This window comes from Suncus etruscus, chromosome 1, assembly GCF_024139225.1.
Source record: "Suncus etruscus isolate mSunEtr1 chromosome 1, mSunEtr1.pri.cur, whole genome shotgun sequence".
NCBI lineage: Eukaryota > Metazoa > Chordata > Mammalia > Eulipotyphla > Soricidae > Suncus > Suncus etruscus.
The window spans coordinates 195,213,811-195,241,657 of NC_064848.1; the positions used below are offsets into that span (position 1 = coordinate 195,213,811).

The 27,847-nt window shown below is 48.5% G+C and overlaps 1 protein-coding gene across 1 annotated transcript in view; it reads right to left on the minus strand.

Moving 5' to 3' along the window:
* ERN1 (endoplasmic reticulum to nucleus signaling 1) overlaps positions 1-27,847 on the minus strand; it is a 75,889-nt gene that overhangs the window by 17,348 nt on the left and 30,694 nt on the right. The window contains exons 2-5 of the mRNA XM_049779046.1: positions 25,627-25,747; positions 6,977-7,010; positions 5,537-5,609; positions 2,932-3,004 (exon numbers count right to left, since the gene is read on the minus strand). Coding sequence (XP_049635003.1) covers positions 2,932-3,004; positions 5,537-5,609; positions 6,977-7,010; positions 25,627-25,747 — 301 coding nt within the window. The remainder of the gene's footprint in view (positions 1-2,931; positions 3,005-5,536; positions 5,610-6,976; positions 7,011-25,626; positions 25,748-27,847) is intronic.

Consider the following 27,847-nt stretch of genomic DNA (forward strand, 5'->3'; position numbering starts at 1 on the left):
GGGGCACCTCCAGGTGTGGCCCCCAAATGAAAACAAATTCTAAAAAATTGGTTTGATTTTTTTACTTTGGAGTCACATTTAGTGATGCTTAGTAATCATCTCTGGCACTGTGCTCAGAGAACCATATGGAGTGCTAGGGATTAAAAACACAGATTGGCTGTGTGCAAAACAAGTGCCTGCGTCCCCAATACTATCTTTTTGATCCCCGAATGAAAACATTTAAAAATAAAAGCTACAGGGGCTAGAGCAACAGCACAGTGGAGTAGGGCACTTGCCAAATCAGATTTGATCCCTGGCATCCCATATGGGTCCCCCAAGCATTGAGTGATTTCTGAGCGTAGAGCGAGGAGTAAACCCTGAGCACTGCTGGATGAAGCCCCAAAACAAAAAGCAAAATAAAACCTATAATTTCTGTAGTAAGGTAAGAGGGAAATAATGAAACAAAAGTTCCATATCAGTGGGACTCAAGTCACTTAAAAACCTAATTGAGTCAGACACACTTTCTGAACCTTCACATGCACAGATTTCATGGCTCTGGGTAGTAGTGGTGGTAAGAAGCCGGGCAGAGATGCAGCTCAGTGGCAGAAGGTCTCACACATCCAAGGCCCTGGATTCCAGCACCAGCAGCAAAACACAGAATAGCAAGAGTCTAGCTGGGAGAGGGTGGTGGTCTGTGAATGCAGACAGGTATCCCTCTCCCTGCTAGCTCCCCTTGAAGAGAAGTAGGGAACTTGGCCTGTGTTGGGCCCCAACACAGGTATTGAGTTTGGAAAGGGAACACGGAATACCTAAAACTCTGTTATTAAAAGCTTTGTAGAGGCGGAAGAGGTAGGATAGGAGGAAGGATTCTTGTTTTGCACTCAGCCAGCCCATGTTCGATCACTGGCACCCCATATGGTCCCCTGAGCACTGCCAGAAGTGATCTCTGCAGAACCAGTAGTAAATTTTGAACACCACTAAGTATAACTCAAAAGCCAAAATCACACCAACCAATCCCCCACCAATATATATATATATATATATATATATATATATATATATATATATATATATATATATATATATATATATATATATATATATATATATGGCTAGAATGATAATATAGTGGGTAGGACAGTTGCCTTGCACATGGTCAACCTGGGTTCAATCCCCAGCACCCCATATGGTCTCCCTGAACCCTGTCAGGAGTAATCCTGAGTATAGAGCCAAGAGTAAACCCTGAGCACCAGCAGGTGTGGCCCCAGAACCAAAACAAATAAGCTTCTTCAATCATGGTGCCTAAATATAATAACAGTGATGATGATGGTGATAAACCCATCCAAGGAAGATGAGCTACATGATTGCCACTAGTGACCTGGTACCTAGACTGAGGGTTGGCTGCCACCTGGTACCATTATCTCAGCTCCCACCACTGGCCATTATCACCTGGTCCGGCAAGAGGCTCCTTCCTCAGCTGGTGAGAGTATGGGGGAGAGGGCAGCAAGCGAAGCCAACCTGCATCTCTGGGAAAACCCAGAGACCACACGGCCATCAACCCACACACGTCTACAGCTCCTCCTGGCCCCTAGGGGTCAGCAAGCTCCTGCCATATGCACATGCATGGTGGGTGAAGTTGGTCTCAGGGCACAGGCACCCACAAGTGCCTTCCCAGTGTATGAGCCAGTTTGTAACTTCGTGATTCTGGGAGGCAGAATTAATTAAGATGTGGAGGGAATCACGGAATGTCCAGAGTGCCAGACCACCGCTGACCCTTAGAGGGGCAGCCCACAGTCCGGCCAACGAGCAGCCCTCAGCTTTGGAGCCTGACCTGCTCCCAGGTGGTTGGAAAGTGGCTACCTTTCCAAAGGGTGGATGATGGAGGGGAGGGTGCAAACAGCACCTTCGGCTGAGCTGGGCCCCCTCCACGGGCCTTTCTCACAGCCCTATTGGAGGCTGCCAAACCTGGGGCGGTGGTGAGGGCAACCTTCGTTATAAGCCCATAAGAGGGCATCCACAGAGAGAAATATGACCCAGTGGCCCCATAGTGATATATCACTGAAATGGGCCAGAAGAGCCGTGACCCATGGGCTCTAAAGAGGGTCAACTGGGCCAGGGTCCAGTCCAGAGGGGAGATGAACCCTGTGCTGCCCAGGACTAGGTGGGGGTCTGCATCAGGAAGGTGTGGAAGTGAGCAAGGACCCAGGGTCCTGACAGCAGCCCACAATCCACTCTGCTCTTGAGGCCCAGAAATGGGCACCTAGCTCCTGAGGCCTATGCTGGCAAAAAGCACTTTCAGTTCCTCAGAGAGCTAGGCTGCTGTGCAAATAGAGGGTATTATTACCCCTGCGTTCAGGATAAATACAGCTCTCCTTTGTGCTACAAATGCATTTTTATTGACATTTTGGCAGCAGCTGGGGGGTCAGAGCAAAGCAGGTGATCTGAGGCTTTGAAAGGTGTGACTCTGGGAAGGCCCTGAAGGAGGCTTATATGGTCAGGCTGCTAAGTGCTGCTTTTATCCAATATTCTGATGGCAGGAAATGCTAGAAAGCCCTATAATTAATAGGCAGAGCCTGGTTTCCCTTTCTTGGCGCAGAATATCTCACTCACTTTAAATTTCATCCAATTGCTTCTGGGTATGGTGCAATCTTTCAATTGCAAGGGCAGGTCAGTCAACAGGGCAGCTCTGAGCTTGTTAAATGAGTAACCCCATTAAAGGGCTCACTCCAATCCCAGGTGGGGGGAGCCCTCTCTTAATGGGTCAGCTGATCCCGACTCCAGCAAGTGCACCACCACACAGGCCTTTCTCAGAAGGGCAGAGGGAGATAAAGAAGGAAGGAGGTGTGTGTGTGTGGAGGGAGGGAGCCTAGCTCTCAGCTGTGCCACTTCCCCAGGCCTTGGGCCCCACGTCCAATGAGATCCAAGTTTCCCTCAACAAGCAGAGGTTCTTACCCATGTACAAGATCCCATCTGAGCTTCGGCACGGAGATGCCTGGACCAACTCTGGGATGGTAAACGGAAGTTTCTTTGGAAAAAAAGAGAGGGGAGGTGAAGGAAAAAAATAAGCGAATGAACTTTGCACTATCGTGACAATCTTATTGCTTGGTCTGAATCTGTTTCCTGATTGTCCTGAAAACGAGAGAATTCCGTTGATGACAGAGGGGAATTTTCCTAAGAGGAACCCAAGGAGAAAGGGTGCCCCAGATTTTGGATCCACCGAGGTCCAATTCTGGCCCCTGGGTTCTTGACTGCAGGAGCCCTTTAAGGAAGGCTTCTGGTGCCAAATATTTCCAAGGCAGAGATGTGGTATCAGGGGACACAAGCTTTTGTGGATGACTATGGAGAGTTTCTCTTTTTTTTGTTGTGAGAGCTACACCCAGTGGTACTTGAGGGGCTGTGGAGAGCTGAGGGTCAAACCCAAGCATGTGTTCTGCCACCTGAGCCCCACCAAGGCTCTAATCTTATTAAGCAATGGTTGGATTCGATCCCTGGCACCAGGCAGACTAGCCCCAAAGCAGCCTGAGCACCAGATCGAAGAGGACTAAGGGCTTTGCGGGACTGAGAAACCACCTCGGAGACCAGCACAGCTTCTGGAGAAAGGGAAATCGGTGCCCGGTCGCCCACAGGAGGTGTAGGTGGGAAGTAAGGCAGCGAGTGTCCTTCAGTGGCCCAGGAGGAAACAGAGCCCTCTAGCGTTCAAGGAAGGCCTGCTGGGTGCCCAGAGAAGCAGCGTGAAAGAAGCAGCTGGTTTTCACCAGGTTGCATCATGAAACAAAGCTTTCGAGTGAACAGCTGCCAAGCACCTCGGGGTGAGGTTTGTTTCAGAAAACTTTATTTTTGGAACGTTCTGTGTTCCTGAAACTGCTCTGCAGACATCTTGACTTGCGCACCATCACCTTTTCTCCACTCAGAAGGAAAGGGTTTCTTTCGCGCAGTCTTTAAGAATCAGAGCTTTGAATAACACCAATGGTTTGGATTTCCCTCATTGCCACAGTAACTGAGCCTTCTGAGGAAAGGGGGCACTGACGGAAGATGGGGTTCCGGTCCAGGATCACTCAGAGAACAGAGTGGAACTGAGCCTTCACCTATAGTCTTGCAGGTTCTGCTTGCGTGATGCTGGTCTGAGCATCCTGGAAGTTGGGCTTCCTCAAGCCCCAAGACCAACCCCAGGCCCCACTTCCTACCATGCTGTTTCCACACCTGAAACATGGGGGTGGGGTGGGGGAATAACAGCTACTTCCTCATGGGGGGGCTCAGAGGAGAAAACTTGCACAGATCCTATGTTCACCAGGGTGAGCAAGCATGGCCACTCCCCAGTGAAAGCTCCAGGGAAGGGATTGGAAGCCCAGGATAAATGCCAGCCCTGCACACAGGCTTGCACTGCTGTTGCCATTCACGTCGGCCATGCGGATTTGTGAAATAGTCAAGTGTCCACATGAGCATTATTTACAGGACACAGGGTTCGTGTCTGTGGCTCTCCACCTTATCTACACATCAGAATCCCTGACAGCTTTTAAAGCTTTTGTTGAAGTTGGATAGACAGACAACACCTCCAAGTATCCAGCACAGGCCAATTTTGCTGAGCGTTTGTAACAAAATGGGAAACAGAATAATTCCGGTGCCTTCAAAGTCCCCCGTCCTTGTCTTTTCTCCGGATCATGACCCCCACAGGGTAGTGGTCACCCTACAAGTACATGCCATTCCTCCTGTCTCTGTGCTTCACAGGAATGAATGGGCCATGTGGAGCATTTTTCCCATCACCCACCATCTGTCCTTCCACGGGGATTACTCCATACTGTAATGCATGTCTATAGTCACAGCATTTGTCTTCTGATGAAGACCTGACACAGTGATGCTGAAGAAACTATGGGGGTGGGTTTTACCTCCTAACTATCACAAAGAGAACCACGGGCTATTTAGATGTGTCTTGCACCCACATTTCTTCAAGGGTAAAGAACCGGGAGGAAGTTCCTGGGTCATAAAGGTTCAACAGACACTACTATAATGTCCCAAAGCTGCTTGCACCAATTTCAGACCCTCCCACCAGCTGTTTCTGAAAGTCTGGACCATCATCCTGCCATACCCAACAAACACATTTGCTTTCTTTTCCCAATTTTCTTGTTTCACTCATTTTCCCCCTTCCTGTAAAAAAATAAAAACAAGGTCCTCAAAAGGAGCAAACCCTGCTCATTTGGAAAGTTATTCAACCCCACTGTGTGACAGCAGGATCAAGAGGACTCAGTGACATTTAAAAGCTTATCAAGGGGGCTCAGGGAGATAATACAGTGGGGAGGGCACTTGCCTTGCACAAGGTCAAGACCCTGAAGCAACACTAGGAGTTATTCCTGAGTGCAGAGCAGTTGTATTAACCCCTGAGCATTGCCAGGTGTGGTCCAAAACCCAAAAGAAAACAGAAAAGTTCATCTAAGGAACTGGGGAAGGAATCTGCTCTATTTCAGACCAACTGAGCCAGAATCCCAGTGTGGTTCTGCTCACAGGGTGGCGACAATATGGGCCACTGATCTACAACCCCAGGACACAGTCTGGGCACACTCACCGTCAGCCCTTCATTATTCTTGCCTCCAAGTGTGTACAAGCTGCCATCATTGGGATCCGGGAGAAAGGCAGGCCTGGAGACAAAGCAGGAAACATCAGGGCAGAGGCCAGGCCAGGCACAGACCCGACCCCAGGGTCATGGTGGGGACTGAAATATCAATCCCCTTCACAGCAGAGAAAGCAAAACTTCCCTATGTGGGATGTAAGAAAAAAGGTCCCAGGACAGGAGGGACAGCTGTGCTCTGCATGAGAGAGGGAGGCCTGGGTTCGATTCCTGGCATCACACAGAGCTACAAGTAGCCCTAAGCAAGGCCAGGTGTGGCCCAAAAATTGGGGGGGAAAAAAAGAAAAATAAAAAGGACCAGCAAGTCTGCCCTATAGTGTTTGAGCTTATGGTGGCCAGAACTTCATCAAGGGCTGCCCTAGCAGCAGGCCAGATAGACACCATCTAACCCCAGTATATCTGCTCAGGCTCTGCTTAAGTGACTTGCTAACAGCTGAGCCCTAACTTAGAATTTGCTTGTGGACTCTCCTTGACTTAGGTTGGCCACCACATCAGAGGCCCTCATGGGCTGCCTGGTCCAACTTCTCATCCATGCTCCTTCCCCCGGCACAAACCTGTGAAGGGCAGAGAGCCAGGTAGCCAGGATGTGAGGGATGGAACTACGACAGCAGGCAGGGCATTTGCCTGACACATGGCTGACCCCCTCAAGCACTGCCAGGAATGATCCCTGTGTGCATAGAACCAGGAGTAAGACTTGAGCATCATAGGGTATGGCCACCCCTAAAATAAAAGGAAAAAAAGAAAAGGAAAAAAAAAAAAACTGGACTTGAGTAGCGGCAGAAATAGTACTACTGGGTTAAGACATAGCCTTATTATGCAGGCCCGCCGGCAATACATCCTCAGGCTCAGGCTCTTGTATGAACCGCTGGTTTGATTGGTCAAGAATCATCAGAAGGGCCTCCTAGGGGCTGGAGCGATAGCACAGCAGGTAAGGCATTTGCCTTGCATGTGGCCAACCAGGGTTCAATTTTCAGCATTCCATATGGTTCCCTGGTCTGCCAGGAGTTATTTCTGAGCACAGAACCAGGTGTGACCCAAAATAAAAAAAAAAACAAAACAAAATAAAACAAAGAAACAGAAGGCTCCCCTAGGTCTCCTGAGCACTACTTGGGAGACAGTCTCACACACACCCCACCTCCCCAAGGAAACAACAACCAAAAAATCCAACTGAAATTGAGTTTCATTTCAAATAAGCCATTTTAACACCAAGGTCCTCTCCCTCCAAGGAAATGATGTCCACCACCACCACCTTGAATTTCTTGAGCACCTACATCCTAGATCTGTGCAAATACATTTCATCCACAAGTTCAGAATAAGTGACTGAATAATGAGGAAAACGAATTAAGAGGCAGAAATGAAGCAAATCAGAAAACTTACTCTTCAACGTGTGTTGGAACCTGCAGAACTGGATCTGTGCGAAAGAACAAGTGAGAAGAATCATCAGACAGGTGCTAACATCGCGCGATCCTAGAAAGCGCCATGGTGGCCGCTGTGCTGACTGCTAGGAGCCCTCTATGTGAGACTATGTAGGGGGTGACCACGGCATACACAAATCCGTGACATGTGGATACATGTGCTCAGGGCTCTCACTGAGCTTAGAGACAGAACAGCTGTCAAGAAGTGTATGTATAGGGCCGGAGAGATGGCACAGTGGTAGGGCATTTGCCTTGTGTGCGGCCAACCCAGGAGGGATCATGTTCAATTCCTGGCGTCCCATGTGGTCTCTGCCAGGGGCGACTTCTGAGTGCAGAGCTAGAAGTGGCCCCCAAACCAATCAATCAATAAATAAAGTTTGTTTTTTTTTTTTTTTAAAAAAAGAAGCATATGTGTGTCCAGCTTGAGGGATGGACACAAGAGACCATCATAGCCACAGGCGCCAACAGGTCCCTATCAAGGACTTTCAGACCACAATCATTCCCTCACTAGATGCTTGAGGGGCTGATTAGGAAAAGTCAAATTGCAGTGTTAAGAATAGAGGCCTGAGGGCTGGAGAGAGTGGGGGAGGGGTACAGAAGATAGGGTGCTTGTTTCCTATTTGTCTGACCCTGGGGGTTTGATCCCTGTAACCTGATATGTTTTCCCAAGCCCCACCAGGAGTGATTCCTAAGTACTTAGCCAGGAGTAAGCCCTGAGTATACAAAATAACAACAATAATCGATTCAGCAAGCTGGGGACAAACGATATGTGACAGGGTAGGCTGAAGGCTGTTAAACATTCCTTTTCCTCAATGCCTCTTGATGCTTTGAATCCATTTCTTAAAACAATCTAATTCAAGCATTACAAATCTAGACAAAGTCGCCCCGGGCCCCATCAGAAATGACCCGAAAGCCTCATAATATGGTTGGGTTGTGACATGCCCATCTGGCAGAAAATTGGGCTTTTTGAAAGAACTCAGAAGCTTCAAACACACATGAATCTTGACCCTGTTTGTGGGAGAAGAGACTAAATGCAGCTGGAAGACAGATCCCTGGTCCCATGGAAAGAGCTGGGTAGAACACTCTTGGGATGCATTTTGCTAAAACATAACCAGTTCCCCCATTTTTCCTCAATTTCCCAACATTTCTGCAAAAGCAGGCATCGCTTCTTCAATTAGAAAAAGGTGTGTTTTTTTTCCCTCAGAATCAAAACCAGCAGCTGGACTCCTCCCTCCCTCCACATGAAGGAATGTCTGAGCCTCAGGGCTCAGGGTAGATAGGTACAGGGTGGCACCACAATAGGCATCCCTGGATAGATGGATACTGAGGCAACTGCGAAGTCCGGGACAAGGATGGGAAACACAAGGTCCTGGTGACAGGGAGCCATCAAGTCCTCCTGGACCCTCAGACTTCTTGGAGAAGAGCACTTTCCCGAGTCTCATCCAGTGCTTTCCCAGCCCAGCTCCCCCAGAAGACAGGCGCTGTCCTCAGCCATAGAGGCATATGCATCACACCATATGTGTAGTCTGTGGGCTGCAAACAGGTCTGCATTCAACCGTAAATGGTAGAGCAAGCCAGAGGAACTTTCAGCAAGCCTGTGTTTGTCGTCCCCATCAATCACGGCTCGGTACACTCACACACAGACTGATGCAAGAGGCAGGAAATCAGAGCACAGGCCTCACCGTGTAGAGAGGAGGTGGAGAGTAGTTTCCACTGGTCACCTCAAGGCAATAAGGAAGACAGAGGCCAGGTGCATGGTGCTGAGAGTCCCTGACAGAGGGCACAGCGCTCTCTGCCCCACCCTGAAGGCATCACAGACGCAAATAGAGGGGCCACCCTAAAATATGGGACTTCCACTTCTGGGGAAGTTTCCCCATGTTTGGGAACTTCTCAGCTGGTACCCTGACCCCACAGCCGCAGTCCTTACTGTGCTGCACCAGTGATGACCTTGGTCATCTGCAGGGGCCAGGAAGGACAACGGCACTGGTACTTAAGAGCTAGGTTTTCCAGTCCAAGGTGAGAATATGGAAGCTCCAGGAAGAGGACCTGAGGATCCCCTTGGCTTCCCAAACCAATAGAACTGTAAGATCCTTGGCCCAACCTATGCCACGCTGCAGACCAGGTAACAACACAATGGCAGCAGCCAGCTCTGAAGAGAGGAAAGTACACCAGCCAGGCCATGGAGGCTCCTGTAGACTCCTCCTCCTCTTCTCTTAAGACTCAGATGCGGGGCTGGAGAGATAGCATGGAGATAAGGCGTTTGCCTTTCATGCAGAAGGTCATTGGTTCAAATCCCAGCATCCCATATGGTCCCCCGTGCCTGCCAGGAGTGATTTCTGAGCATGGAGCCAGGAGTGATCCCTGAGCGATGCCGAGTGTGATCCAAAAACCAAAACCAAAACCAAAACCAAACCAAACAAAAAAACAATCAAGTGCAGCAGCTGCAGATACAGGACAAGGCCTACAGCATTTGCCTTGCAGCAGGCCAACTCTAGTTCAACCCCCAAGCAGCACCAGGAGTGACCCCTGAGCACAGAGCCAGGAGTAAGTCCTGAGCAATGCTGGGTGTGGCCCCCAAACAAAATAAACAAAGACCAAGAATCATCTGAGGGGCTCGGGAGAGGCTCAAAGAGTTGGAGTGCAGGCTTTGCTTGCAGGTCTGGGTTAGGTTCCTGCTACTGCTTGCCCCCCCCACTTCAATAAATATTTCTGATCTGGGATGTCTAAAACATGGAGAGGGGCTGAGCAACCACAGTGGCAGCCTGTTGCTGAGCCCATGGGATGTGCCCTGAGAGTGCCTGGACAAGTCTTGCTACATTGGCCTGAAATTCTCTGGACTCTGAAAGGTTGCAGTGGGGAAAGATTTGGAAGAAAGCAAAATAAAAGCAAAAAAGAAAAAGAAAAAGAGCCGGTGCGGTGGCGCTAGAGGTAAGGTGTCTGCCTTGCCAGTGCTAGCCTAGGACGGACCATGGTTCAATCCCCGGCATCCCATATGGTCCCCAAGCCAGGAGCGACTTCTGAGCGCATAGCTAGGAGTAACCCCTGAGCGTCACTGGGTGTGGCCCAAAAACCAAAAAAAATTTAAAAAAATAAAAGAAAGGGAGGGGGAGAGAGAGTGAGAGAGAGAGAGAGAGAGAGAGAGAGAGAGAGAGAGAGAGAGAGAGAGAGAGAGAGAGAGGGAGGGAGGGAAGGAGGGAGGAAGGGAGGAAGGGAGGGAGGGAGGGAGGATCATGGCCATGAAAGGTGGTTTGTAGTTTTGCTTTATCCTGTAATTGGCCGAGACTGGGTTTAAGCCGAGGTTCTCTGACTGGGAGAAAAGAGTGCAGCAAAGAACAGGGTGCCATGATGCCAGGAGTATGCAGGAGTCAGGAACCATTTCAGGTGATGCTAGATATGGACACCAGAGTTGAGCCAGCAGTGATGGGAAGAAGTGGATGCCAGCAGTGTCAGGGGGCCTGCCGGGAGTGTGGCAGGACGAGTGTCCATTGTGTGATCAAGCAGAGAGGCTTGTCTGGGAGGATGGTGGGTTCCCAGGGCATGTGAGGGCAGAGGTGCCGCTGGGGAGGAACTGTGGGTCCAGCTCAGTGGCGGGCGGTGCAGAGGTGCTCTTAGAGCCAAGGGCTGATCCCGGAAGGGGGCAGCGGTAGAGGGGAGTGGACGGGCAGGACATGCCGTGAGCCACTCACAAGCCTTGTGGGTTGGCACAGGTTCGATGGGCAGATGTGAGTGTCCTGGATCTTCAGCGGGGCTCCCCGGGGTTCAGGCCTACACGGGACACTGGGATTATGTCACATCCAGGACTTCCCAAGTCACTTCTTTAGCGCACACTGTCTCTCCTCTCTGGAATCTTGAAAAATGTATGCTCCAGGTAACCACTTTACATGCAGCACGGAGAACATTTCTACTCCACACTCCATTGGCTTGTGCCCCTTTGGACTGAATGGCCCCCACTTAGAGCTGTGCCTCATTTGTTCCACAATTTCACAATCGTTCCTCCTCAGCCCAATTGTACCATTTTGTGCCTGGCTTCTTCCTCCTCTCTGCAGGGTTTCATTTCTGCTTTGTTTTGTTGGTTTGGGTTTTAGGCCACACTGGCTGTGTTTGGGGTCACTTCCGGTAGGGTTCAGGGGAACATGCAGTGCTGGGACTGTTTCCAGGTCCTCTTACATGCCAGGCAAGTGCACTCTCACTGGTCACATTCCCAGCCCGTGTGAAATCCATGCATATTGTTTGTTCATTTGGGGGGAGTTTTGTGGGGGGGTTTGGGCCATAAACAGAAGAGACTGGAGGCTACTCCCAGCTCTGTTCTCAGGTGTCACTCCCAGCAGTGCTGGGGATTGGCCTGGGGCTGGCCAAAGGCAAGGCAAGCTCCTTGAACGCTGCACTATCCCTCCTGCCTGCATCTGCTTTTTTTCATGGCTGACTAGCCATACCACAGCATGTTTCTACACTTCCCAAAGTAGGTCAATTCTGGTTCTGAGATGGGACGTGTCCATCATGTGGCTGCAGACACTTGAGCACATGTCTTGGAAGCAGTGCTCTCATCTTATCTCATCCCCGAGCGGGGATCCTTGGGAGCCTCATGGGTGAGTCACATAGCTCTTCTCTGACTCCATCAAGACCCACCAAACAGCTCTCTCTCAGGGCCCTTTTACATCCCCACCAGCAAAGTCTGTGTTGCCCGTGGAGGTTTTGGGTCTCTTTCCAACAGTGAATTTGCTCAGAAAAGCCAGAATAGTTATGCTTTTCGTGCATTCAAGTTCATTTTGGTGCTGAGCTATCAGGGAAATCATTGCTCTGGACCCTCTGTTTCTCCTTCTGGATCTTTCTCAGACCCCTACCCTGAGAATCAGAGTAAGTTCCAGTGACCAAATCTAACACTCTGGCCAGTCCTCCTTATCAGCTCCCCCCACGGCACCTGGCAGCATTCCCCAAGAGCCACCACTGCTGGGAGATCTCCACCCCTGCTCTGATGCCCATAATCCCCTCCTCCTCTGACCTGGCCCAGGTGGGTGGGCTGTCCCTGATTCCACCTGGTTCATACAAAAAAAACCCGAAAGAGACTTGGCTCTTCCCTTCTCTCCCATTCGATGACACCCTGAGTTTTCTGACCTTCAACTTACTGAACATATCTGGAAATCTGGGTCCTCCTTCTTTCACTGCCTCACTGCTGACAAAAGTAGGCTACCTCACTTCTTCCTGGGGTCATACCGCAGTCCCCTAACCAACTTCCTGTCTTAGGCTCAGTCTTTTGGGGACACACTCCCTCCACTACCTGATAGGGCTTGGCAAGGGCAGATCTGTTCCTGTATTTTCTCCACATGATCCTTCCCTGTCCCTTCTCTGCCTGCCCAAAACCTGCTGCCAGACTCTCCTAGCTCACAGCACTCTTGGGTTCAAAGGAGCCTAGCCCATAACAAACACCTAATGGCTCTATTTGTTAAGCAGTTAGATCCAAATGAGTTAAGTCCTTAGGGCCTAGTTACTTCTGGGGAAAAAATTACACATAAACAGAAAGAAATTACTTTAAGTAACTCCACACAGTGATGGGAATGGACACACCCCTCCAGCAAAGAGATTATTTCATTCCTAATTGTAAGTATTTATTCATTGGGGGGGGGATGGTACAGAGCATCTGCAGTGTTCTGGACTTATTTCTATCTCTGTGCTCAGGGTGGGGATAGGGGATAATTTGGGGTGCCTAGAATCCAAATTGTATTGGCCATATGCAAAGTAAATGGTTTTACCCCTGTACTATCTCTCTGGCCCTTTTCATTTTTTTTCTTTTTTTATTTTATTTCATTTTGGTTTGGAGGCCAGCATTCAGGGTTATCTTGCCTCTGTGCTCAGAAATTACTCCTGGCAGGTTCAGGGGACCATATGAAAACAAAACCGGAGATCAAATCCAAGTTGGCCGCATGCAAGGCAAAAACCCTGCCTGTTGCGCTATCACTCCAGCCTCCTTCCATTCTTTAATTGTGATTTACAATGTTAATGCTGGGATTCATGCGTACAATGTTCTAATACCACATCCTCCACCGGAGTGTTCTCCACTTGATTCTCCTCCCTCCCCAATTATTTCCTTCTTCATTCAGCATTAGAATGACGTAAACGGACAGCAGTGGTTTCATGCCTAACCATGATCGCTTACTGATGGGCTGTGCGTCCCTTTCCGGTACTGCTGCACTTGTTCCAACCTTCTGGACAGATTAGCCGCTGCCCCCTCACCAGGCCACGCTAATTTCATGAATTTGGGAATGGAATTTCATTACAGCAACTGGTGAAAACTGAGCCTTACAAGAACTTCCCTCACTGAAAGGGAAGCACAATCTAATGAGGACATTAGCTGTCTCCAACTCAGTGTTAAGAGGCATGTCAGGAATCTGACTCTTCAGAGTCAGATCACCCACAGAGGCCCTGTAAGTTCATGGTGCTGCCCTGGGGTCTCTCAGCCCGTGCTCTTGCAGCCAAGGCTATCTGGAACTCGGGTGGACGCAATGATCCCCGATTTATCTTTCTGCCACATCTCGGTGCCCACACCACCTGGGGCTCTCCCTAGTTACAGCAGCTTACTTCCCCAGGGGTCCAACTCCAGCACAACCTGTCCCAGGAAGCTGGAACCCACTTCCTGTACACACTCGGTTCTAACCATGCACTACTCCTTGTCTGGGAACAGGGATCTCAGTGCATGTGGCCTCCTTTGCCTGCAAACAGACTCCTGGGTCACTGTAAGCACCTCGGCAGGTTATTCTGGTGTATCTTGTGTAGTCATTTGGGATGGTGGGAAAGTGGGTGAGGGGTGGGGTGTTCATTGCCTGATCAAATCCAGGTCCTCAACCAAGTTAATATGAAGTTCTGTCACTGCATTACATGTCTAGCTGCACCAGGAGGACTTTCGGGGTATGGAGGAGACACAGGGAGCCCAAAATACACAGGGAAGTGCCCATGGTGGAAGCAGCATCCAGGAACTCTGGGGAAGGGCTGTGCAGGCCTTTGCTCCCCTCAGACTCATAGATGACAATGGACACAATGGGGGGTCAGCGATTGGAGCCCTCCAGTACTACATGGGGGAACAGGGGCTCTCAAACACGCTTTCCCCCATGGAAGGGAAAAAGCCTCCAGTTAGAAATCTGGAAGGGAAAAGCGCAAAACACCTGCAAGGGGCAGAGATCTGTCTGTTTATTCACAGCTGAAAGTTACTGTAAGACCCAGGCAGACAACTCAGAGGTTTCAGTGCAGGAGCCCTGGGGGCCATGGGCCATCTCTGGCATCTTCTAAGAGAGAAGTAAGCCAGCTAAGTGTATGCCCAAACCAAAAAAAAAAATGAGGGGCCAGAGAGATAGCACAGCAGCGTTTGCCTTGCAAGCAGCCGATCCAGGACCTAAGGTGGTTGGTTTGAATCCTGGTGTCCCATATAGTCCCCCGTGCCTGCCAAGAGCTATTTCTGAGCAGATAGCCAGGAATAACCCCTGAGCACCTCCGGATGTGGTCCAAAAACAAACAAAAAAAATGAAATGAAATGAAATGAAATAACATGTATGGAAAAATCATGGATGGGAGAGGACTGCCCTGGGATGATAGATCATGTGGAAGCTGGGAGCTAGATACATACATGCAAGTTTTCACACTATTTTTGTTTAACTATCACAAAGTTCATATTTTTCTAAAATGAAAAGGAAAGGAAGAAACAACAACAAAGTTAAATCCAAGTAAGGAGATTCTTTCCAATAGATTGAAAAGAAAGGGTTATTTCTCCTGCCTTTCCCTGAGACAGGAATCCCTCCCAATCCTGTGATTTCACTGGGCTCAGTAGACCCAGGACAGGTCCATGGAAGATCACACAGGTCTGCAAACCTTTCAGGCTTCTGGAACACAGTCCTGATATCTTGTCAGAACTAGTGAGGAGGACACCAGGAAAACGGGGTGCCGAAAAGTCAGAAGCTAGAAAACTGAGGGCAGGATCAACAGTACGGGGGAGAGATTTGCTGTTTGCCTTGCATATGGCCAACCCAGGTTCAATCTCACATGGTCCCCAGCACCACACAGGAAAGAATGATCCCGGAGCACAGCTAAGAGTAGTTCCTGAGTAGCATGGGTCTACCCCACATGAAAAAATATATAATAAAAAAAAATTGGAACTATGTCACACTAAAAAGTTTCTAGAGTCAAAGAAAAATATCAGCAAAATAGAAAAATAATTCTGCTAAGTGGGGAAAATTACTTGCACATCATTATGTCTGATAAGAGGTATAAAATAAATTCACAGTATAAAAGTCATGGTATAAACAAACTTATAAAACTCAAAACAGAGGCCAGAGTGATAGCACAGCAGGTAGGGCATTTGCCTTGCATGTGGCCAACCCACATTCAATCTCCAGCATCCCATTGGGCCACCCCCCTGGCACACCAAGAGTAGTTCCTAAGTTCAGAGCCAGGAGTAATCCCTGAACATCACTGAGTGTTGCCTCCAACAAACGAGAAAGCAGAAAAAAAAAAAAAAAAACCTTCAAAACTCTAAAATAATCCCATGAAAAAGGAAGCAGTAGAGTTAAACAGACATTTCTTCCAATGACCAAACGAACAAAAAAAAAGTGTGGAGTGACCAGAGAGATAACAGTGTTTGTATACTGCTGACCTGGGTTTGATCTCTGGTCCCCTCAGATCTGCCAGGAGAAATTTCTGAATTCAGAGCCAGGAGTAAGCCCTAAGCGCAATGGGGTGTGACCTCCCCACAAGAAAAAAGGTGTGGAAAGTGCTCCAGAGACTTATATTGACTTATATCAATACTCCTTTATTAAAATAATAATAATAATAATAAAACAAAAGGAAGACTGGCTTAGAAGAAGGGAGTAACAGGCCACACGAGTGAGGAACCAGTGTCCTGCTGGGGCTAATGGTGCAGGTGTGGAGAGTGTACCCCAATTCAGACACAGTGGAGGCAGAGAATCTTCACAGAAGAATGTCACAGAGAGGTCACAGTGTGTTAGGTACTGGCCTTGTAGTCAAAGGGACTGGGGCCGAGCCCTCTGCAGGAAGGACAGGCAGACACTGGGTACAAAGGGATCGAGGAGAGAAGAAGGATCTAGAGAGCCGTGAACCCAGAAAGGAGAGAGTAGGAGTCAGACAAGGAGAAAGAAATAGCTACAAAAATGGTCCTGGAGGGGAGAAGGGAAAGAAGGAGGAGTGACACAGGCCACTTCTTCAAGGAAACGCTGGCTACTGGTGCTGCTCTTGGAGGGCCAGGGATAATAGAAGAAACAGGGCACTCACTCTCCTTGGGTGACACAGAACCCAAGTCTCCCAAATATCCCACATGAGTTCAAGAGGATCCACTATGTCTCCCTATTGGAGGCCGCTCTCCCAATGCGGGGACAAACACTGCAGTCATCTAAACTTGAGCCTCCTAAACTGAATGTGTGTGTTAAGGATGGGGGTGTCCACAAAAACCCTGACCACCACCAAAAGGTCCTAGATGCTCAACAACCACAACTTAATTCACAATCACAATTCACAATCACAGCCAAGTCTATTAGAAAACTACTGTTTCTGGAGCTCTCACTCCATTGTTGCATTCCTGGAGCAAAAAGGAGTCAAGAGGGATGGAGAGACAGGGCGATTTTTTGTCTTGTGTGTGGCTGACCCCAGGTTGGGCCTCCCCCAGACACCAAATATGGTCCCCTGAGCACTACCAGGAAAGAACACCAAATAGCTTCTGTACACCACAGACATGACTCAAACCTTCAAACAAGTAACAAGACAAAAACAAAACAAAACACGAACTATGAGTGGAAGAAGCTTAAGAATCTGCGCTAATCCTATAGCCCAACAAGGCTGTGAGGTCCAAAGTGTGGGTAGAAAGTCTCAAAAGGCCTCAAAGCTCTACTTTTCAGGGGGGAAGACGGGCACTTCAAAGGTACCCCAAATTCTAAATCTCCTCAGAACCCAGAGAGAGCATGGCAGGCTTCCCTGCAAGTCGCCTCTGCAAGGCACCAAGTGTCACATCTGAGAAAGTGGATGACACGGAAACGCCACAGTGAGGTGAAAGTGCCCGAGGAAAGTGGTGAACAAAGTTCTCCTTCATCTGGGTTTTGGCAGAGTATCACGACCCTCCAGGGCACAGAGGGATTACAAGGGGGAGGAACAGGGATGAAAGACAATTCAACGCCTTGGCCCTGTCAGTGGGCCTGTTGGGATGTCATGCTCCCTGGATCCCAGCTTGGGCCTGGGAGCACCTTCATCCAGAGAAGGACAAGGGGATAAGAGAGCGTCCGTATCTTCTGCCCCAACTTGTGCCATGGCTCTGATCCAGAGCAGTACAGAGGCTGCCCCTGGGGCTCCTCTACAGGGTGAACATGAGTGCTCTCCATCCAGACAGTGGGAAACTAGCTTCAAGATGGGAGAGGAGGTGGATGGGATGGTGAGGACACCAGCTGCTCACATCAAAGAGGAGGACGGGGACCAGGGAGCCTGGATCCAATGAGTTATGATCTTCCATGACAGAGAGAGGGAAAAATGGGGCAGAGAGGGGAGGAGAGAAGGAAGGAGGGAGGGAGATAGGGAGAGAGAAAGGAGAGAAAGGGAGGGGAGAGAGAGAGAAGAGAGGGAGGGAGAAAGGAGAGAAAGGGAGAAAGAAGGGGAAGAAAAAGAGGGTGAGATGGAGGGAGAGAAGACAGAAAACACATTTTCAAGATACTCAAAATCAGGGGCTGGAGAGATAGCATGGGGGAAAGGTATTTGCCTATCATGCAGAAGGTCATTGGTTCGAATCCCGGCATCCCATATGGTCCCCCAAGCTTGCCAGGAGCAATTTCTTTTTCTTTTTTTTTTTTTTTTTTTTTGTGGTTTTTGGGTCACACCCGGCAGTGCTCAGGGGTTATTCCTGGCTTCACGCTCAGAAATTGCTCCTGGCAGGCACGGGGGACCATATGGGACGCTGGGATTCGAACTGATGACCTCCTGCATGAAAGGCAAACACCTCCATGCTATCTCTCCGGCCCCGCCAGGAGCAATTTCTGAGCGTGGAGCCAGGAGTAACCCCTGAGCGCTGCCAGGTGTGACCCTAAAACCAAAAAAAAAAAAAAAAGATACTCAAAATCAGAAGGGGCTGGGAAAAAAGGGCCTGGGATTCTGCTTTGCAGAGGGAGCCCTAGATCAATCCTCAGCACCAAGTGGTCCCCGGAGAAAAATCAGGAGTGTTCCCCAAAGGAGACATAGCCCCCTAAATAGTTCCTCTCACGAAACAATGTTTTTGCCCCAGAAAACAGAGGAGATCTTAGAAACTGTGTGTGCTCAAGTAGTGAGGCAAAAAGACGGGGTGAGGGGACATGAGTGGAAGCCTAGAAGGTCCTTTTGAGAAGCCGGATGGGGCCCACCAGGCCAGAACCACCCTATCTACAGTGCTATGCTCCTGTGGGACAGAAGACTGACGACAGCAGTCATAAAAAGCCACACGAGCACTAGGGAGGCTGCTGAGGGACTGCCATGGGCTTTGCACAAAGGAGCCCAGGGTCCTGCACTGCCGGGTGTGGTCTGAACCCCCCAAACAAGCAAAAGTTCACATGAAACCCACCCTGAAGAAGTGCTGTGAGGATATGTGTAAGGACAAGGCCAAGTTAGAACCCCAAAACATCCCCTAAATAAGGCTCAGGGACTTGAGCCAGCATGAGGGACGAGGCCCTGTCTTAAGGAGTCAGAGGGGTATCCCTTCCCAGAAGAGGGAGGTGCTAGAGACACTTGTGGGAAAAACTTTCAAGGGGCATCGTACAAGTAGGGGCCCTTTGGGCTGCAGGAGAAACCATGTTGCTCTGTTAAGCACCATTTGAAACAATTTGGACCCGAATGAGACTCAGACCACCATGCCTGCCTCGACTGCAGGGGACACAAAAGCGGCTGATGGCCCGAGCAGATGGTTGCTAAAAAGAGTCTGCGATTTAGTGAAGCTTTGACTATCACGAAGCAGCAGCACCGACCAGTATTTCAAGGTACGAGCCGGCACCTGACCAACCCTGGCAAAGCCAAAGTAGGCCCTTCCCGTTCCCTCAAGTCAAAGCCAGCTCCGTCAAACTGATCCAGCACAAAATAAGACCAGGATGGTCTATGTTTGCACTTGGGCTAAAAGTGCAGAAATGAAACCAACTCAGTTGTGCTCAGTGGTGAAATTTCAGACAGACAGACAGACAGGGGCGCCACTCCAGTTGCAGAAATCACACTCAGAGCATTCACACCAAGCATAGTGTAGGCTCTCAGTTTCATTTCTGACAACAACTAAAACTCGAATTCTAGACTCGGTGCCTTTTGCCACTACAGGGTAAGAAACCTCCCGTTTCTGGGAACAGCAACATATGTTTGAGTAAGAAACCTAAGTGCCGGGTGCGGAGAGATACCACAGCAGTGTTTGCCTTGCAAGCAGCCGATCCAGGACCTAAGGTGGTTGGTTCGAATCCCGGTGTCCCATATGGTCCCCCGTGCCTGCCAGGAGCTGTTTCTGAGCAGATAGCAAGGAGTAACCCCTGAGCGCCGCAGAGTGTGGTCCAAAAACGAAAGAAAGAAAGAAAGGAAAGAAAGAAAGGAAAGAAAGAAAGAAAGAAAGAAAGAAAGAAAGAAAGAAAGAAAGAAAGAAAGAAAGAAAGAAAGAAAGAAAGAAAGAAAGAAAGAAAGAAAGAAAGAAAGAAAGAGAGAGAGAGAGAGAGAGAGAGAGAGAGAGAGAGAGAGAGAGAAGAAAGAAAGAAGAAGAAAGAAAGAAAGAAAGAAAGAAAGAAAGAAAGAAAGAAAGAAAGAAAGAAAGAAAGAAAGAAAGAAAGAAATAAAGAAAGAAAGAAAGAAAGAAAGAAAGAAAGAAAGAAAGAAAGAAAGAAAGAAAGAAAGAAAGAAAGAAAGAAAGAAACATAAGTGCCTGCCAAAACCAACTCAGTAGGAAAAAAAAAAAAAAAACTCTTTTGGTGTGTTGATCCCTGAAATAAGTAAATAGTTAAGAAGCCATGAAATGGAGTAACAGGTATGCTTGTACCTGCAGAAACCCAGTGTGATAAGGTACCATATTTCACCATATAACTGATGTACCTTTTTCTGCTTTGTTATTTTTGTTTTTCAGTAATGCTGTCACAATTTTTTCTTTTCAAAATTTAACATATTGGGGCTAGAGAAATAGTATAGGATTTAAGTTTTGCCCCATACTGACCCCAGGACCCTCGTTCATTCCTCAGCATTGGATATGGTCCTGTGAATGGCACTCTGGGTCAATCCTGAGCACAGAGCCAAGAATAAAGAATAGCCTCTGAACACCACTAAGTTGGCCCCAAATCCCACCCCTCCAAAAAAAAAAGTGTTCAGGGGCCGGGCAGTGGCGCTAGAGGTAAGGTGCCTGCCTTGCCTGCGCTAGCCTTGGATGGACCGCGGTTCGATCCCCCTGTGTCCCATATCGTCCTCCTAGCCAGGAGCGACTTCTGAGTGCATAGCCAGGAGTAACCCCTGAGCGTCACCAGGTGTGGCCCAAAAACCAAAAAAATGGCCGTACCCCGCCATTTTTGCAAAACAATTTGCCTTAAATTTGTACTAATTATGTAGTGAAAAATATGGTCAAGGTTTCTGTTGGCAAGTTTTTTCCATTTGACTCCTTAATGGAGCCAGGCCAGTGACCTCACCAGCTTGGGCCAGTGCCACAGATACCCTCACACTGGTCTCTGGCTTCCTCCTGGCCTCTTCGCTTCAGTCTCAGCGCAACACCACCAAGTGGGGCCTGGTGTCTAGTGGGTACTCACTCCCATCATGCCCTAAGGATCAGACCTTCTTCCTCATGACCGGAGGCCATAAGCCCAAGGTGGGGTTTGGGGAAGGATCCTCATCTTGGCTTATAAACCATGTCACCTCCTCTCTGCACCTCCATGTGATAGTGTCAGCACTGGCCACTTCTTTTCGTAGGCCCACTCACGCCCCTCATCACATTTCAGCTTACTCACCTCCCAAGGCTTTACTCCCATGTGTCCTCATAGCAGAGGATACAGCTCCGCACAATGCAAGGGGCGGAGGGGGTCAGGGAATTATTCACTCCCTAACACAGAGGGGATACAGCTCCATCGCTTACATTTCTCCAATGGCATCGCTAGGGTTAAAGTCCTACCAGCAGTCATCAGATCCAATACCACTGGTCTCTATGGGGAGGGCATGGCCACCTGGGTGGGGGTCAGTGCCTGGGGGGCACATCTGCTGGAGGTAATAGGGTTGGAGATTATACAGGAACAAAATACAGTCCAAGGGCTCTAAGAAAAAAAGACCGCTCCATACCTGCACATAGTGTTATCTCTTCTGCCAGACAGTCATGAGGATCAACACTCTCACACTTCTCCCAGCCTTCAACCTAGCTGCTTTCTAAAAAAGCACAAAAGCTCTTCTTGCACAATCACAGACACTAGAGCTCCTCCGAGAGAGAGCTGTCTTCGAAGTTAGACACAGCTGGAGGGGCCGGAGTGACAGCACAGCGGTAGGGCTTTTGCCTTCCACATGGCTGACCCAGGTTCGATCCCTGGCATCCATATGGTCCCCTGAGCCTACCAGGAGCAATTTCTGAGCACAGAGACAGGAGTAACACCAAAGTGCCACCAGGTATGGACCAAAAACCAAAAAAATAAATAAGTAAATAAAAATAAATACAGCTGAATTCCTCTTGTTTAGAAGATGTTAGTTCCCACAAGGGCAGGCTAAACATTCATTCACAGGGGGAGAGTTACTATGAGGCTATAATTTACCCATCAAGTTAAAATGATAAAAAAAAAAATCACTTTCCTGGAGGGACCTGAAAGATATGTCAATTTTGAAATTTGTAGTTATAATGACGAATTTTTATTTGTTTTTATTTGTATTTTTGTTTTTAGGTCACACCCACCATATGGGATGCCGGGATTCGAACCACCGTCCTTCTGCATGCAAGGCAAATGCCTTACCTCCGTGCTATCTCTCCAGCCCCTATAATTACAAGTTTAAAATTAGAGGGCTGGAGGGATATCATGGAGGTAGGGTTAAGCTATTTCTGAATGTAGAGCCAGGAGTAACCCCTGACCGCTGCCGGGTATGACCCAAAAATCAAAAAAAGAAAAGAAAAGAAAAGGAGCATGTCAGGGCTGGAGAGATAGCATGTAGGTAGGGTGTTTGCCTTGAATACAAATCTCGGCATCCCATATGGTCCCCTAAACCTGCCAGGAGTGATTTCTGAGCATAGAGCCAGAAGTAACCCCTGAATGCTGCTTGGTGTGACCCAAAAATCAAAAAAAAGAAAAAAAAAGAAAAAAAAGAAAAAAAGAAAAGAAAAGAAAAGAAAAGAAAAGGAGGATGTTACACTGAATGGAGTGAGGAAAGGGAGAGGAACAAACATGGAGTGATAGAAATAAGTAAAAAATAGGGCCCGGAGAGATAGCACAGCGACGTTTGCCTTGCAAGCAGCCTATCCAGGACCAAAGGTGGTTGGTTCGAATCCCGGTGTCCCATATGGTTCCCTGTGCCTGCCAGGAGCTATTTCTGAGCAGACAGCCAGGAGTAATCCCTGAGCACCGCCGGGTGTGGCCCAAAAACCAAAAACCAAAAAAAGAAAGAAATAAGTAAAAAATAGAGAGACATAGGGCTGCAGCAATAGGACAACAGGAGGGTGCTTGCCTTGCATGTAGCTCACCTGGATTCAATCCCTGGCACTACATATGGTTCCCCAAGCCCAGCCAGGTGTGATTCCTGAGCATAGAGTCAGGAGTAAGCCCTGAGCATCACCATTAAGATGAGAGAAGAAAGAATTTAGGGAATAAAAACTGCCAGTGACCTACAGAACTGAGTTTGCTAAGGGGGGGGGGGGGCACAAGCAGGGCCCTGAGTCATGGGTAGAGGGGCACTGAATGGCAGAGGGTGGAGACTACAACTCTAATACCCATAGTTTTTTTTTTGTGTGTGTGTTTGGGTCACACCCAGCGGCGCTCAGGGGTTATTCCTGGCTCTGCACTCAGAAATCACTCCTGGCAGGCTTAGGGGAATCATATGGGATGCCGGGATTCGAACCACCATCCTTCTGCATGCAAGGCAAATGCCTTACCTCCATATCTCTCCGGCCCCAAATACCCATATTTTTCACCATCTTTCCACCACAGTGCCTGGAGACAAATTTCAGAAATTACAAAGAAAATAATCAGGCCTTCATCAATTCTTCTAACTTGGAGTGTTCCTCCCTGCTCTGACGTCCTAGTTAGTATGGAATTCGCCTCCTGACCTTCCCTCTAGCTACCCCTCCTTCCCAGAGCCTCACCTGTCACCTTCCGGTCCCAAGTCCTCCCACACTGGGTTTAATAGCTGAGGGATTAATCTAAGAGCCGAGTGAGTCACTCTGAACAGCTCAGACGTTAATGCCTCCCAACCTGTTCCCCAAAAACACAGATGCCTCTGTTCCGGCATGGGGCTCAGCATCCCTGTGCCTGCTGCCCCCTCCCTCTCTGATCCAGATCTCCCAGACAGGCACCTGGGACAGACACCTCCTCTGCTCATTCCTAGGGTGACTGAGTCTGGAGTCCAATCTAACCACCAAAGTGCAGGCCCCAAGCATCAGCGGCCCCTCAAGCTGAAGCTGGAGCTCTGAGGCCATCACAGCACTCTGGGTCTGCACTCTAGACTCCTCTCTCTGCTTGGAAGTCTCTGAGGCTGATCCTTCCAGCTTCAAGTTCCAGAACAGAACAGTCCCATTCTTAAATAACCTACAAGGTAGATACATGGTTTTGCCAGACATAGTGAAGGCTCCTTGCAGAAATAAAGACTTGGAGCTCTGATGAAAACTACTCATGCTGGGGCCGGAGTGATAGCACAGCGGTAGGGCATTTACCTTGCATGCAACTGAACCAAGACAGACCCTGATTTAATCACCAGCATCCCATATGGTCCCCCAAGCCTGCTAACAGCAATTTCTTTTTTTTTTTTTTTTTTTTTTTTTTGTGGTTTTTGGGTCACACCCAGCAGTGCTCAGGGGTTACTCCTGGCTCTATGCTCAGAAATTGCTCCTGGCAGGCACGAGGGACCATATGGGACGCTGGGATTCGAACCGATGACCTTCTGCATAAAAGGCAAACGCCTTACCTCCATGCTATCTCTCCGGCCCCTGCTAACAGCAATTTCTGAATGCAAAGACAGGAGTAACCCCTGAGCACCACAGGCTTTGGTCCAACCCACCCCCCCCTCCAAAAAAAAAAAAAACCCACTCATACTGGGGAAATCTGAGACTAAGACCGCAGGACCCTCGGGTCCTTCTCTAACTTTCTCAGACTTGCTGATTTTTATCTCTAGACAAAGTCCAAAATTACTGATATATTTATTTAAAAAATAAAAAAGGGCTGGAGAGATAGCATGGAGGTAGGGTGTTTGCCTTACATGCAGAAGGACGGTGGTTCGAATCCTGGCATCCCATATGGTCTCCCAAGCCTGCCAGGAACGATTTCTGAGCATGGAGCCAGTAGTAATCCCTGAGCACTGCTGGGTGTGACCCAAAAATCAAAAAAAAAAAGGCCCAATGTCTGTAGTTTTATGCTTTCGTGGATGCACTGTGGAAGAGACCTAGTATAGATGTCACCCTTGATGCCCCAATACCATGCTCAGACCTGGGGCCACTGTTTAGGAGAGAGACAGTCCCTTCTGAGGTGTAACACTAATGTCTGCAAAGCCCAGATGGGGAGGCTGGAGATGGGGACTAGGTCTACAGCGGAACTGGCAGGACAGATGCTGAAGCTTCCCTAATCAGCAGGCTGTTTGGGAATATTTTAGGAAGGAAGGAGAAACACTTGCTGGGCTCATGAAAATAATGAGTCACAAAGTAGTGACGACAGAGACAAAGCAGCCAGGCCCAACCAGAAGCCAGGGGAGAATGTGCCCTGGCCAGGACGACAGAGAGGCCGGAGAGCTCCGAAGCTGGGATTTGCAGGGCTTTAACCAGGAAGGTGACTTCGGAAACCGAATACCTCCCAGAATACAGCCACGGGAAGGTCATACTGGAGAAAGAAAGCACAGCAGTAATAAGGAGAAACAAGAAAAACAAGCTCTGTCTGTCATGTCCCTCCACATACAGACCCGGCAAATCAGTCAGCTTGGACAAGAGACCATGTTCACAGCACTCAAAGAACAAAGGAGGAATGTGAGGTTAGACAGGACGATCTAACCATCACTGCAAGATGCAAAAATCTTAGGATGTAAAACAACAACAAAAATCATGTCTTCAAGAAGAATGGCCAGTCAGAACTATTCATAGAAATATTCATGAAGCTGTTTCAGATTTTTTTTTTTTTTGTGGGAGGGGGGCATATCTAGCAGTACTCAGAAGTTATTCCTGGCTCTGTGCTCAGAAATCACTCCTGGTCGGTTTAGGGATGCTGGAGATTGAACCCATGGAATCTGCACAGGAGCAAAGAGAAAACAGATGTCCTTGGTGGTCAGACACAACATGGGTTGTACACAGACCCTCTGAATGGCTCTTCCTGTCTTCGTACCATGAGTCCTCTTCTTTGATTAAATCATGCACAACTGCTTTTCTTTTTCCTGAGCAAAGGTGACCGTGGAAGCTGCTGACCAAACACCACCTGCCCCAGGGGACCAAGGCCTGATTACCTTCTTTTAAAGTCCATTTGATGGAGCCTGTCCTCTTGCTGACCGCATGCAAGCTTCCATCCAGGGTGGACACAAACAACAAGGTCTCGGGAAGTGTCACTGTGCTGGGGCTGCCCAAAATCTGCAAAGAGATGGAGAAAAATCTTCATGGTCAATATGATGTTTCCTTCACCCTGGACAGGCCTCCCACTGACCCCCATTGCCAGAGCTCTCAAAGATCCACTGCTGCACAGGTGAGGAAGCTAAGGCTGGAGGATCTCAGCTACCTCCGGAGTACATGTCTACACTGCATGGAGCCAAGACTGAAACCCAGGTGGATACAATCCTTCCTGAGATAGACGGGTTGATGATCCATTTGATGTGATAGAGATAGTTTCTGAAATCACTCGCAGCTAGCCTCCATTCTGATTCCTGACTTCCTTTTCTGCTTATATTTTACTTCTAAAATGTGATCATCTTGGGGCTAGGGTGATAGTAAAGCAAGCAAGGTGTTTGCTTTTCACATGACTGTCTTAGGTTCCTTGAGCCCCACCAAGATCCCTGAGCACAGGGCTAAAATCAGAATCCTACACACTGCCAGATGTGCCCAACTTCCAAAATTGATCATCTTTAGAGTGGGAGAGATAGGACAGGAGTAAGGCACTTGCCTTGAATTTAGTCAACCCCAATTCAATCCCCAACACCATATGGGATACACCCCAAAACTAGATATGGGATCCTAAGACCAGAGTCAGGAGTAAATCCTAAACACCACCAGGTATGGCACAATAACAAACCAACAGCACAACCAACCAATTAACAGAATGCAAGTACTATAGCCAGGAAGTATGAACTCTGTCAAGTACCACAGCAACAAGTTTTGAGTGTCAGTGAAGACTGAGATCTCAGGTGAGCATTTGTACCAGCTCTGGAACCAAAGGGACACGAACCTTCATGAGCCCCATAGCCATGGACTCGGGTTCCATGATCTGATATGTGACTCTGGGTGAGCAACACAGCAAAAAATGTGTGTACACCCTGATCACCACCACAAGAACAGCTTTGGAGGGAAGAAGGAGGAAGAGAGGGAATAAAAAGTTAAAAATAAAGTTCTAATCACCAAAAAGAAGGAAACAGTGAAAGGTTGTAAAATTCTCTTCTCCTCTCTTACTGGCAACAATAGAAATGAAATGATAAGCACAATCTTTCCGGAAAACATAAAAGTGCTATTGTGTGTGTTTTTTTTTAAAGAGCATTCTAAAATTTTAGTAGATTTAAACCCCTCTCTATTTATAGGGTTCTCTATAGCCAGAGTTCATATGTTGCTACCGTCATTCTACTTATATTCCAAAGTAAGAATTCCAGATATGAAAAACAAAAACAACAATACTTCTGTGATACTATCTCCCCCTTTTACAGAAAACATGAGTTACCTGAACCTCCAATGACATCTACAGAGCTCAAGTAAATGAGGTCACAATCACGTAACAGGATATTAGGGAATCCCTAAAGTAGTGCTTGGAAACACTTACAGTGCAGTAGAGCAAAACGCTCACTGGGTCACCAGAGAAGTGTGGAGCCCGGAGCCAATGTACTTGATGGTGCCAGTTATCCTGAACAGGATTTTCCTTTCATCTGCCTGTACCCCAGTTGCCAGGAACCGCACCGTGACTACAGGTTTCCATGGGTGCCACAATCCATGTCTGTGTGCATTTGCACGCACGCGCACACACACACACACACACACGTCCTCCCATGCTAAGTGGGGTGGGTTCCTAGGACAACAGCCTACTGAGCACTGCGCCCATTCAGCTAGGTCACCTTCTAATGAGGTTCTTTGTCTCTGTCACTACGCATTGCCATAAATTGGCTAGCTCCTGTGGCCTTGAATTAGAATCAGGCCGACACAATTTGCTTGCTGCTACAATAGTTTGTTGGCACAGAGGCAGTGAGCAGACTCTAGGACTGGGTAGGCTGGTGTCTGGCAACAACAGAATCAGACTGTGGTAGGGGCTGGGGGTAGCTCAGCTAGGCCTTCCCAGACCCCTGACTCCAGCCTAAATGCCCGTGCAATCCCCGTGACACCGGTGTTTGGGATCCCCAGAGTGACAGCAGAGTGAGCGACTTCCGGCCACCCCACCAAGGATGCATACCAAAGTGTCTCATCCATCCCAAGCGAGTACAGTTGCTGAGAGTGTGCGGGCACAAGATGAGCACCACAAACTGGACTGTGTGAGCATCT